The sequence below is a fragment of the Budorcas taxicolor genome, chromosome 12 (genome assembly GCF_023091745.1).
Source record: "Budorcas taxicolor isolate Tak-1 chromosome 12, Takin1.1, whole genome shotgun sequence".
Classification (NCBI taxonomy): Eukaryota; Metazoa; Chordata; class Mammalia; order Artiodactyla; family Bovidae; genus Budorcas; species Budorcas taxicolor.
The window spans coordinates 86784462-86798107 of record NC_068921.1 but is presented as its reverse complement, the minus strand read 5'-3'; the positions used below and the strand labels follow the sequence as shown (position 1 = coordinate 86798107).

General features: G+C 60.6%; 1 protein-coding gene across 1 annotated transcript; it reads right to left on the bottom strand.

Moving 5' to 3' along the window:
* Positions 1-554: 554 nt before the first annotated feature.
* Positions 555-12223, bottom strand: LAMP1 (lysosomal associated membrane protein 1). Its single transcript, XM_052649881.1, has 9 exons — positions 12137-12223; positions 7325-7446; positions 5480-5696; positions 5210-5368; positions 3008-3183; positions 2420-2545; positions 1838-1904; positions 1588-1758; positions 555-1399 (listed from the first exon to the last, which is right to left on the bottom strand). The coding sequence occupies exons 1-9, from the start codon at positions 12186-12188 to the stop codon at positions 1260-1262; spliced, it is 1230 nt and encodes a 409-aa protein (XP_052505841.1). The 5' UTR covers positions 12189-12223; the 3' UTR covers positions 555-1259.
* Positions 12224-13646: the final 1423 nt, after the last annotated feature.

Below are 13646 nucleotides of genomic sequence, written 5' to 3'. Positions count from 1 at the left end.
GGACACAGGCAGGGTTGGGGGAACAAGGGCATTTCCCGGGAGACCAGCTGACAGGCTCGCCTTCCTGGGAGCCAACCAGTGGCACCTCAAGGGGCACGTCCCCCGGCAGGGGCTCCAAACCCCACTATCCTGCGGAGGCTGACCCTGTGGACAGGAGCTGCTGGGCTCTGCTCAGCTCAGCCCGGGGCTGCCCACCCTGGGGAGACAGGCGTGTTGGGAGCTCTGCTGTGGGGCAGCCGGGCCCTGCCCTGCCCGTTAAGGGGCCACTGCCCAAGGCCACCCACACACAGGCTACCCTCAGCCTCGCCCCCGAGGCCAGCCTCTGCCTACTCAGGCCTGAGCAGCCCTCCTCGGTCACCAATTCGTAGGACCGGGTAAGGAACCGTCTTCCACAGAGATCTGTCCCCAGAAAGTGGGCTCCCCTGCTGTGTCTTAACCGAAGACGGCCTTTCTTGAGTCGCTGGTCTTGGGGCAGTCCCCCCAAGCTGACCTGCTGACCCAGCTCACCTGCCACCTCACACAGGAGCCAACAGAAGCATGAGGAAATCCAGACAGACAGACAGACGTTTTATTAGCATCGTCACGGCATCGCGTCCCAGAGGAGACCCTTGGCACACAGCCCACTGAGCTGCAAGTGACGTGCAGAGCTGAGCAACTACTGTACACGGGGCGGACGGAAGGTCACCCAAACCTCCAACAGAAAACGGAGAACCCCTTTACAAAGAAGTGGAAAGGACATCCATTTTTCTAGTTTAAGAAGTGCCAGCCCTCAAGAGGCACAGCGTGGGGCCCAGGACCCAGCGCCGAGCGCCCTGAGGTTTGGGGGCCGGGCCGGGCACCGAGGTTGAACTGAGGAGCCAGGTCTATGTCTCACCCTCCGCGCTCACCACTCGGCCACCGCCTTCACCAAAGCCTTGGACCAGAGCCTCCCTCTGTGAGGCTTACATCTGAGGGAAAAGCCCCAACGCCAGGGTCTCAAGAAGCCAAACCAAAGTGGAGCCTGTGCCCATTTAGAAAAGCTCTTACCCCCCACCCGCTTAAAGCCCTACTTTGGTAAATATTAACGTTTAACCAGTTAGCAAAATAGTTAACCCCGTTAGCAAAATTAACACCATCATTTCCATAGTTACTCTCTTGTGCATAGTAAGTGTTGCCAGATGAACTTCACGTTGGATAAAGCAGATTTGAAAACCAGTTTGCAAGGAAGTGCCCCCGACAGTGAGCTAAGCCCAGGGAAGCGGCCAGGGCGGTGCCTGCAGCTAGATGGTCTGGTAGCCGGCGTGGCTCCTCTTCCGGCCGATCAGGTAGGCAAGGAGCACGATGAGGACCAGCCCCGCCAGGGCGCCGCCCACAGCGATGGGAATCAGCATGCTGTTCTCGTCCAGCTGGCACTCCTCCACTGCAGGGCGGACGGACAGACAGACAGCCGGCTCGCCCCGCTGCGCCCACGGCTCTCGCGGGGAGGCCTCCCCAGCCCTGCTCGGAGGGCGGTGGGAGCACCGCAGCCGGACTGGCCCCACGGAGTCAGGGACGCAGGCAGAGGACGCCGGGGGCCCTGCTCCCGACCGCCCCACCCCGCCTACTCACCAGGCCCAAACTTGTCCCCGTCCACACGGAAGGCCTGCACCCACACTCTGAACAGGTTGAGTGAGAAGGTGCTGGTGACCTGCAGGCGCTGCTCGGCGCTGCACTTGTACGAGTTTCCCGCGGTGGCCTGCAGCGCCCTCAGCGAGCTGTTGGTGGCCGTGAAGCTGACGTCTGCAAAGGCAGAGGGGTGAGCGCCCTGGGCACCTGCAGGGCACGTGGGGTGGGGGTGGGGTGGGGGTGGGAGTCTCACCTTCGGCGTCAGGCAGAGTCAGGTTTAGCTGGACTCCTTGAAGGAAAACCTTGCTGGAGCTCTCGTTCTAGAGAAGACGACAAGCACATGGTCCCCATCAGGCTGGGGGTCGCCCACTGGTGACGGTGACTGCCGGCACCCCCAGCCACAGGAGGAGACCGCACAGCGCTCAGGAGCGAGAAGGCAGCCTGTCGTCTCGGGAACAGAGCTCCAGTCGGCTCCTTACAGTCCCTGCCCAGAGCCAGAGCCTGCCAGGATAGGGGCTGAAGGAGCCATGCTCCCCAAAAGCCAACCTTGAACTTTCCGGGAAAGCTTTTATCAGCAGAAGCGCAGCAGCCCACTGCAGAGTGAGGCACGCGCATCCACCAGGGCCAAGTCTGCGTCCCCAGTCTCCTGCTGACTGCACTCGTCCCGGGCAGGTGTGCAGAGCGAGGGCGTGGGGGCGCGGCTCCAGGTGTGCGGCGACAGCACCCGAGGCCCCGGGTCACCCCGGCCCCTGCAGCGCTCCCACGCACTGTGAGGCTTCTGCTGATGGGCGTGGGCTAGGGGGCCAGGGGTCCCGCAGACAAGGGGGGGCCTCACCATCACGAACTGGAGCACCAGGAGCAGGAGGTTCTCACTGGAGAGCGACAGAGTCGCCAGCGTGGTGGAGCAGTTCCCCCCGAAGGTGGTCTTGTTGGGGTTCACGTTGAACTCTCTGGTCACTGTCTGTAAGAAGAGCAAGAGGTCAGCTCCCCTCCTGCCAGGCCCCGGGCTGTGAGCAGACGGAGGCAGAGGTGGCCAGGAGGCAGTGGCTTCAAGGCCTGTTCACAGAACAAACCAGAAAGAAAGACACAAGTCCACACAGGGGAAGACCGCTGGATGCAGACGGTTGCTGATACTTCCGGCAGCCTTCCCCGGCTCTCATCCCTGCAGGAGGGGCAGGCCTCCGTCTCTCAACGCCACCCCAGACCCTTGGCCTCAGGGAGATTGTCATCTCCGAGGATGAGCCGAGACCCCTAAGCACCTGGTGGACACTCGGAGAGCCTGCCCCGAAGAGATGGCAGCTCCAGGCTCTGCGGCCTCAGGACAGCGGCCTGGGTGGATGGGGGTCCAGCCGAGCCCCGCGGGACACACCACCCACAGCCTGCCCAGGACCCAGCACAGGGAGCAGGGCTCTGGCCGGCCCACCTCGTTGTCGACTGTTCTGTAGGTGACGTTCAGCTGCAGCCCCATGCTGGCCAGCAGGCAGGTCCCGTTGCTGCCAGAAACGCTGTACCTGAACACCACGGGGCTCGCGGGAGCTGGGGTGGGCGCGGGCTGGGGTGGCGTGGTCGGAGTGGGCAGGTCCTGTTCACAGCGCGTCTCTGCGGGGACAGTGGGGTGAGTGTGCTCATCCTCCAGGGAGGCGGGGCTCCGGAAACGCTGGGCAGGAGCAGGCTGCCCCCGGCCTGGCAGGCACTTGGCCGCCCAACCCGCCTGCACTCCCAGCTCCTCCTGCTCCTGGAGCCCTCGGGCCTCAGCGGCCCCTCGCCCGCAAAAACATCCTCTCCAGCAGAACAAACCTCCCGTGAGGCCAGGAACAAAACCTCAGCTGTGTCCTATGCTGTTGGGACAGTGTCTCCAAGGCCATTTTAAACGGTGGCAGTTCACACACGCTGTCCAAGCGCCTGTGCGCCGTGCTGGACACAGCCCGAAGGCAGAAGCAGAGCGGCAGGAGCGCCCAGGCCAGGTGGGGACAGTGGACATGCGCCACAGGCTGGCACCAGCCCTGTGTGCCCCGGAGGCAGCAGGGGCAGCCCCACGCGTCAGGCTCGGAGCTGAGACCCATGCCCAGGTCACAACTACCACAGGCCCGGGCGGGGCGGGCGGGGCGGGGTGGGGTGGGCAGGTCAGGCCCATTCAGTGCAGGTGGGGCAGGCAGGAGGCCGCACCTGGCAGACGAGGGGGCCACAGGTGGGCCTGGTGACCCCAGCGGGGAGAGAGGCCCGTGCAGCAGGCTGGCGGCGGGGCCTCACGCCCGTGCCGCACCTCCGTGGAGAGAGACCGCCACGTGGCCGCTGACGGGGTGGCCCCTGCGTGGGGACCAGGCCACGTGCGGAACCTGTACCCTCTCCCGTTCTGCAGTGAGCCTGAAACTGCTGAGGCCAGTGCTCTGAAAACAAGGCAGCTGTCTACTTTAACAGCAACATCAGCCTCTGTGCCTGCATTCAGAGCCCCAGAAGCAGAAGGCTGCCGTCAAGTGAGGCGTGTCCAGGCTGGGCAGGTCAGGGGACCAGACGCCGCTGCCTGGCCTGACCTCCCAGGTCCCTGCCGCTTCCCTCTGCTGAGGCCCACGCTCAGCTGCTAACTGCAAACCCAGGCTCCTAAGAGCACATGACCCGCTGCCTCGGGTACCCCCGAGCGCCTGGACCCCGGGTCGCACCCATGCCTCACACGCTCGCTGTGCTAGGAGCAGCCAGGACCCTCCAGGCTGACCTGACCGGGGCCACGTGGCGGCCTCAGGACCTGCCCCTCAGCCCTGTGACTGGGCCTCTAGCCACACGTTTCCCAATCACGTGGTGCTTCCTTCAGCCCCTGCCCCGCCACTAGCGTGCCTGCGGGGTCAGGGGCAGGCAGGCCGGCCTCCTCTGAGGAGGGCCAGGCGGTGGCTGCTGCGGGCGGTGGCCGTGGGCGCCGGGACCCACCTAGCTCTGCTGCGTGAGTGTGGGAGTGGGAGGGCAAGGGCCCGTGGCTGCTCCCCACAAAAGCTCAGTCACAGGCACGGAAACCTTACTTTCACCTGCTGTGAAACATTCTTTGGATTTTTTTTTAACATTAGATTTCTGATCACAAACAGCAACCTTTGTTTGTTGGCTGTGCAGGGCCCAGAAGGCCTCGCAGCCCCACCGGAAACAGGAGGGCCCAGGCCTGCTGCCGGCCACAAGGAGGGCCACAGGGTTGCCACGCAGCCCAGAACCCAGCCACTCTGAGCCGCCAAGCAAGGCTGGCACACGGAGCAGGGTGGGGGGAATGCCACCCTCCCCCCAGGCAGTGGCGGCGACCTGTGAGCTGAGCGGCAGGATGTGGGGGGGTCAGCAGCAGCAGACAGCAGGCTGTGCGGTGCCCAGGGTACTCTCTGCAGACCGCTGGGCCCCCAGGCCCCCCGAGAGGCCAGCACCCTCATTTCCCAGGAGGAGGACGCAGTCTTCCTGAGTGGCACCCTGGGCCCGCCTGCCTGAGCGGGACTGTGGGGGGGCGAGGCCTCTGTGTGGAGACTGCCGCCCGACCCCATCCACGCCATGACGAAGGCAGAGGGTCCGCCTGCTTTGCCCTGGACCCTGCTTGAGCCCACGCTCAGGGAGGGGGGCACCTTCCCCACAGTGGGGGCCAGGGCCCCGGCGGGGTCCTCACCCGCCCTGCTGAAGTTGCTGCTGGACAGGTAGGCCTGGATGGCGGCGGCGCGGAGCGTGACCGTCACGCTACCCATGTGGACCTGGGTCTTGCTCGCACACCGGTACGTCGTGTTGACGTCGGCCTCCATGTCGGTCGCCGACTCCGCAGTCTTGACTCCTGTGTTTTAGAAAACCAGCTCTTGACCCTTGAACCGCTTGCTTAAAAGCAGTTTGGATATTCCCCAACCCAATTCTCTCCACCCCATCGCCGGTCCACACGGGTTCTTACCTGTGAAGCTCGAATTGGGGAAAGTGTCTGTGTCTGACAAGTTATAAGCAAAGCGGATCAGCTGGACCTTGTAACGTGTTGCATTTCTGGTGAAAGTGAGGGTCAGCGTGTGGCCTCTTCCAAAAGTGATCACGAGACTGGAATCAGAAGCATTCTCTTTGCCACAAGAGCTGCTGTTTGACACTTCCGCACCAGCTGGCAGCTCAAAGGACTTGTTCTGGAACCAACATGACGATGGGTTACTCACTACAGAGTTCAGAAACCACCACAGCTCGGAACCCAGACCCTCTCCACCTCAGAGGCCACCGTCAATGCATACGTTTGTCATAAAAACAAAAGACAAAGTATTTTATGTCAAGTCACAGACCAAAAAGTAATTCAAGTGTAAGATAAGGATGACCTAATTACTAACATTTGCTTCACTGATGTAACTTTACTTCACACAAGAACGAAAATAAAGCTGTCACGTAAACTGAAATGATTCATGCTAGGCTCCAGAACGAGCTGGTACTCTCAGCCCTTCGTGACTGCTCCAGAGCTTATTTAAAGAACCTGTCTCTCTAAACAAAGAGAAGGTGAAGTTTACTGCAGAACAGTTTGAGTGAACTATCACAAGCAAAACAACAACTACAAAACCAGCAGAGCCCATCCCCACGGCCCGGGCTGAGCAAGTGGCCAGCGGGAAGCTGTCCTGGCCCTGCCCTGCAGACAGACCACGCCGTGGCGGAGGCACATGTCGTGAAGCGGGAAGTCACCGTGCTGCAGACAGACGATGCCACTTGCATAACACGGTCAACGTACAATGAAACAACACTCAAAAACTCCAACCCAAAAGAGCCAAGCAGAAGTTAAGAGGTGCCCGGACGAGTCTTTGCAATGAGAGGCATCTCCATGGACCAAGGCTGCAGAGCTCCCTTCTGTCTGACAAATATCATTTACATCAAGAGGAGTCCGGGCGGCTGGCGTGTCCAGGGGCCTCCAAAGGACCCGCCTGTCCTCCTGGCAGTCCTGGGCCCCCACTGCTCTCCAGGGGCCAGCAGGCGGCGTGCCGTGGACGTGGGGATGGGTAAGGAAAACCAGAGCTTCAGTAAAGCACCGACAGCGAAATCTGGAAGAAGGACGTGTTCACAAGAGCAGACGTGAATGGAAGCAGCGCAAAGCCCACAGACAGGCGGTCAGCGGAGGAAGAACCAGCACAGGAGGGGAGTGGCTCCCGCCGCGGCGGTCCTGTCTGGAGGACACCACGGACGGAGGAGCCTGGCGGGCTACAGTCCACACGGTCGCAGAGAGTTGGATGCGACTGAGCAGGGCACAAAAACAGAGAAAGGCTGCTCATCTGTCAGGGGCCTCGAACAGCAGCAGGCAGCCCTCACTCTGCAGAAGCGCGGTGTTGTCTTAACAGAGCCGCAAGGGGCGCCCTAGTCCAGCCCGTGCAGTCACACTGTTCCTCCAACACACATTCACACGTGACTCCTGCAGTGTCGACAGTTCATCTAAAGCAAAAGCAGCGGATCCAAAAAGGCCGTATTCACAGAGCTGCACACCAGGCGTAAACAGAGCACGAGAGCTCAGCTACAGCCGACGGGCGAGCAAGTCAGCGTGGCTGACATGACGAAGCCCTGCGTTGTGACGGCAGAACACGACCGCGAGGAAATCCGAGAAGGGCTCAGAACAAGACGGCGGGAGCAGGGCTCACGCCGGCCTGTGGGACTGCAGCCCCAGTGTGCACAGGGCACCCAGGCACCGAGGGACACCGCAGTGCGTGACACGGTACACACACGGGTCGAGCAGTCAAGCGGGCCCGTCGCGCGCACACAGCCGGCGCGGAGGCCCGGGCTCTCCTACCTGGGGGCCGCTCCTGGTGTCGTAGCTGGTCAGGAAGGTAGCAGAGAAGTCGGCCATAATGCAGGCGGTCCCGTCGCCATCCTTCACCACGAACACTGCCGACGCGCCGTGCACGAGGCCTGCTGACTCCCAAGCAGAGAGACCCCCGCGTGACTCTCTCAAAGTGTCTGTGGCTTACAGCTGCAGCAGCGTGGCTGTTACTGGGAAAGCTGCTTAACTGCAGAAGAGACCGGGACGCGCTGGGCCCACAGGGCTCTGTCCCCCCACCCCACTGTGACACTGTCCTCTCGAAAGCCGCCCCCTCTGTGTGCCAAGCTGGGGTCACCCCGGGCCTAGGCAGCCTCACGCCGGCTCCTCAGAGGACCTCTGGGAGGCGGGGCAGGGTCCTGGAGGAAGGACTTGAACCTTGGAACCAAACGCTGACATTCTACACAAATGGTGGGCCCACGCTGCAGCTCAAGAGCTGCCTGATCTAGCTGCTGAGAGCGCAGGAAAAGCCGCAGACTCTCGATCAGAGCTCTTCCCCCACGTCCAGAAGGGCCTCAAAACACAGCGAGTCCACTGGCTCTGGGCTTGGCTGTGCGGCCTCTGCAGGCGCTGCCGGGTGCCCGAGGGAAGGGCAGGAGGAGCTGTCTCGGGGCCTCCAGCCTGGGCATGACCACAGCTGAGCCAGGTCGCCGGGCCACAGTCTGAGCAGGCAGCTTAGCAACAAGTGCATCCAATCGGGCACAAAGGTAGGTTTACAGCCGTGCACTTCAGCACCTGGTTCCCTCACAGAGGAACAGAACAGATGTCCTGACCCTTCTAAATCCAAGCAGCTTTCAGCCAGCACAGGTGTGGCCACGTGCCAAGACCCACGGCGCCATGCTTCTGCAGCACAGGCCCCTGCCCACCCTTTGCCAGGACCGGGCACACCTGCCTCCGATGGCTCTAAGAGCGGAGGCGACCGGGCGCGCTCCGAGAGCAGCAGCTGGCTCCCCACACGCGGCCCCCGCAACTCCGGTGGACCCAGCTCACTCCATCCTCGCGAACGGCACCAGATAAAATCCTCAGAGCAACCATTCCTTAGGCCTAAAGCGGGGAGAACAGACAGAATCCCCACACTCCACCTGTAAGCCTCAGGTAGAAGAAACATCAGGCTGGAACCACAGAGAAAGCCGCTACCCAAGGACGAAGCCAACCAGGGCATCAAGGACGTTCCTGCCTGTGTCGATTCACAAATCTTTAAGCTACTCCTCAGAATATTCAAGTAAGACGACACTAAAATCATTTCCAACCAATGAATACTCCTTTTTCAAAGGGAGAGAAAACCCCACGATTCACTTCTGACACAGTGAAGGTTTTAAAGATGCCTCTGAGAGCGACAGGGGAAACGCACAAGAGCCGCTGAGACGCCAGCCAGGCAAACGCAGGCCCAGCAGCAGAAGCAAAGCCTGGGCACCGGAGACGGGCAGACCCTGGACACCAACCAGCGCCCGGTGCCCACGGGCGCCCCAGGCCTGGGCGGCCCAGCCCGGCTGCGGAGCCACGGGCCACCACACGCTCCACGGGCTCGGCAGGTCAGGCCACCGCCTCCCTCGTCAGCTCCTACCAAGCTGCTCTCCTGTAAGAGTTCCTTAAATCACCAAACGCTTCCTACTGATTCAAAACCCTTCACTAGAAAACACTCCACATTAAATAACTTTTCAATCACATAATTCCCTCATTTAGTAAACATGCTGAGGACCTGAGCTTTCAAAGAACAACAAAGAAATATTACTAAACAAACTTCAAACAGCCTTCAGCAGCGCTAGAGACCCACATGGATTCTGGAGAGGCCCAGAAATGTTTCAGTTAAAACAAGAAACCACAAGCCGATTTTGGTCGAGAGAAAAATGTCTGCACATAAAATTATAAGAGAATGCGTGTATGCGAACGATCAGAAGTTTCTTTTTACCTCTATAAAAATACCACTTGCTCAAGTCAGAATGTCTCAGTAACTTGAGGAGTGTCCCTCCTGAAGGTCAGAACCTGCACCACGAGCAGCCCTTCACTCAGGACTTGCCGCCATCCTCTCTCCAGGGTCCTGTGAGGAGTAAGCACCTTATTCCTTCAGAAAACTCCCATCTGGAGACATTCCAGTCTCTAAAACAAGCTGTGGGAACACGCCTGCCTGAGGTGAGAGCTCAATCTTGAAGAGAGTCGTCTGCCACTCCTGGCCCGATGAGCTGGGCTCGGAGGAACCACCAAACCCTCAGCTTAGGCACCTGTAGTGAAAATAAGTGAGCTGACGCGAGAACCGTCAGTGCATCAAGTTAGCTGGAGCAAGCGCAGCGCTGAGAACAGGGCCGGGGCCTGCCTTCAGAGCGCGCTGCTACTACCGACGTGTTCAGCGCCACAAGGCTTCACCTGCCCAGCTCATCACCGAACCCGAGGCACCCGACAGACGGTCAGGTCAGTGTCGCATTTAACGAGCACCTGAACTGGGCTTTGCACATAACTGAGCTACTGTGACCATTCTAACAGGTAGACACTATGAGGACTCCCTTTCACAGATGGGGAGCTGACCACCGTGCTCGAGGTCACACTGCCGCAACAGTGCAGAGCCCATCTGGGACTGGGCCTGCTGACTCAGACCACGTGCTGCCAAGCTCACCACACCTGCACTTTCTCTCCAGCACTCGGTGAGCAATGATTATGGCCCAGATTACGACATACTCACTTGAGACATGAAAGAGATTGCCACCTGGAGGAACAAGGCAATAAATTCTTCATTAGCTTTTTAAAGAAATCACTTTCTAATCTAAGATCAATTCTTTTAAATCTAAGATCAACTTTTTTATAATCAGTGATACCTGATCATGTATGAAGACGTAAAAGAAGAAAAAGACCGAGGAGCCATCCCTCACACAGAAGCACAACCTCTAAGACTACTGTCTACATTTCTGAACAGCTGACATGCATGTTCTGCTAAGGGGCACTGCTGTCAAACTGGACGCCTCTTCATGTAGGTCCTGAGCACTTAGTGTGTGAGGCCAAGATAGGCTGTAGGATAAGGAAGATACAGGCATAAGAATAATCACAACACAGCTGAACAGATGCTTCAGAAGTAGTGTGGGTCATACACGCATGGAGTCAAGTCTTTCCGATGCACAAACAATGGACTACCACAGCCTGGCATGGATCTAACAAAATAAATTCAAAATTATGGACCTAAAACATTTTAACTTCAAACCTAGTGAAAAATTTGATCCCCAACCTGGGTAACTGACAAACTCCCACAATCGACAGTAACAGTATCAGTTAAAAAAAATTTTTTCCCCTATTTTGTAAGCAACAGTTCATCATTTTGAAAGGGGAAGGTCATCCTGGTGACATCAACAGTCAAGAGTCCCATTACATAATGACCTATGTATCAGAAAGTTTCAGTTCACACTTGCCTAGCTTTCTACAAAGTTTTCAAACGAAACTTAAATTTCTAGTTATTAATGCAGGATGACTTTGTAATTTAGAACTCAGAAACATCTTCAGAAAAATGCTTTTTGGTGAAGTTGTGTATTAAACATTACTTTAAACAGATCCGAATCCAAGCTCTTAACCTTTTTTAAAAAATGGATTTTTAATCAAATATAAAACTTAAAAGACATGACAAAACAGCTATCAAAAAAGTAATTATATGCACGATACTCCAAGCTATCAATGTAGGGAAGTTATGGATTTTTCTCTTCATCAGGTGAGTTTTTAAAACATGAAACACAATAATAAACTTGTAACGCAGGCAAGCTTTTCAAATAAAGAAACGCCAGCCGTCCTGACACGACAGGACTCGTCCCAGCAGCTCCTCACCTAATTCAGGACACCTGCCAGGGAGAGCAAGGCTCCAGCTTTGCTGCTGGAATAAGGTCACCCCTTGCGGCTGGTCTTGCAGCTCAAAGAATGCATTTTACAACAACAGGCAAAGCAAGAACCTGAAACCAAAATTCAATCTGTCCCCAGCCACAGGACCTTAGAGCAGATGTCCGCAGTCCCCCGCAGGTAGGGGTGGAAAGTGCCTCTGCGTCTGCTGAGCTCTAGGGCGCCCCGCTAGCACTTTTCGGGCGCTGACGCTCTCCTCTTCCCGTGTCACGGGGACCAGGAGAGAAGTGCCACAGAGAGTGCTCTCAACAGCCCTAAGGTCAAATCGAACCGGGTAGTGATTCCCCTTCAAGTCAACACGGTCCCTCTCTCTTTAGGACAAACGGAAGAGAGCACAATCCCTCCGCGGAGAAAACACGCGCGGCCACGCGCGGCTCCGGAGCCACGCACGCGCCGCTCTTCCGACGCCGCCTCGCCAGAGCCGAGCGCGGCCACCGTGACGCCCGGGCCCTCCGTCCACCGCGGGCTCCCTGAAGCTCCCCGGGGGGGGGCGAGGTCCCTACGACCCGACGAGGACGCCCGGCGGGCGAGCGGCGTCGGAGCGCAGGTCAGCGGCCCGCGCCGGCCCGCAGGGCCAAGGGCAAAGCCCGCAGGGCGGGCTCCCGGGGCCGGGGTCGCCGCCCGCCCTGCGCCCCGCGGGGACCGAGGCCCGCGCCGCCCTCGTCTCGGCTGCAGCCGCTCGCCGCTCCCGCGGCCGCCGGAGCCCCCACGGCCAGCGGCCGAACCGCAGCGCCGAGAAGCCACGTCTCCGCCAACGGGCCCCAGGAGCGGGCCCCGGGCCGACCCCGCCGCCCGCAGCCGGGCCGCCGCCGCCCGCAGCCGGGCCGCCCGGGACGGACGGCGCCCCCGAGCCCCCGCCGCCCGCGGCCGGCCCTCCGCCGGCGGCCCCCGCGCCCTCGGCCCCGCCCGGCCTCTCACCGAACAGCAGCAGGAGCAGCGGCCGTCGCCGGGCGCCGCCGGGGGCCGCCATGGGCGCGAGCGCGAGCCGGGCGGGGCGGTGGCGGTTGGGCCGGGCCGGGGACTGAGCGGGCCGGCGGGAGGGCAGCAGGTCCCGGCGCTGCGCCCGCGGCGAGAAGGAGGCCCCGCGGCCGGCGGCGCCCGTCACGTGAGCCCGCTCCGCTCCCGCGCCGGCACGTGACCCCCGCGGGTCTCGCGAGAGCGCGCGAGCTCGGGCTCCGCCCCGCGTCCGCCTCGCACGTGACCGGCCCGAGGCACGTGCCCGCTGCGCCACGTGACGCGGCGGCACGCCCGCGACCCCGCGCGCCCCGGGCGGGTCTCGACGCCGGGCGGGCAGGGACGCGGCCGGTCACCTGCGCGCGCGGAGCCGCCGGGCCCGGGCCGCGGCTGCGGGAGGACCCGCCCGCGGCTCTCCGCCGCGGGCCGAGGGTGGGCGCGCCTCGGCGTCGGGGGCGCTCCGGAGGAGGGCGGGGAGGTGGACACACCGGGAGGCTCGCAGAGCGCGGGCGCAGGGAAGGCTGACACCGTCCGGGCTGGAGGCGCCGCCGAGGGCCCGGGGACTGCCGGCTGCGACCCTCCCGGAGCGCCCGGGCGGGGCGGCCGCAGACCGCCCAGAAACAGCCCCCGCCCGCCGCCTCCACGGCTCTCCCCAAGGGCCTCTCGCCGCCGCCCTGCTGCCGCGCTCGCCTCGGGACTGCCGGGTCCTCTTTTCCGGGCTGCTGCCCGGCCGCCCCGGCCCTCCGCGGAGAGGCGGCCGTCCTGCCCTGTGCACCCCGCCCGCCGCGGCCTCCGCGCCGCGGAGCCCCCGCTCGGGATCCGCCCAACAGGCTGCGACTCGCGTGGGGTTGTGCCGTTGTTGACCTTCCACTTGTTTGCTTTTTGTAGGTTTTGTCTTTTCCTTGTCATTTCTTCCTTCCCGGTTTTCCCGCGCTTCCCCTCCAGAGTCTAACACACACACACAGCTGAGACAGTCTGGCACTGAAGGGCGTGACGGCTGCAGTGTGGCTTCGCTGACGCCTTGTTTAGGCGCTTAGGGGCCGTTCTAGGTCTTTGCTGCGCTTCTGCACGGGGAAGAGTCTCAGCGGGGCTTCGAGAGAAAGGACATTAAGAGGCTGAGAGAGCCCCAGGCTTGTTGGGGTTTTGTTGACTAAAGAGGCACAAGCTAGAAGCTGAGAGCTGCGCTTTATGCCTCTGACCTTTTTAGGACCTCAAGCTTGGGGGACGTCATCTCAAATAGCCCAGAGAAAAAGCCAGGGTATATTGGAGTTTTTGCAACAAAGGGCAGGTAGTCCAAAGGTCAGAAGATTACTGTTAATTGAGGAAAATCAGATAAGCCAAGTTAAGGAACTTAGTGCCTTTCTGTGTGAGGAGGTGCAGGAGTCTGGCCTCACTGAAGTCTTGCCTTGATCTCCACCCCAGCTCTCTGGGGCCAGCGTCCTGTGCTTTGCCATGCTGCGCTCCCCCAGGACTC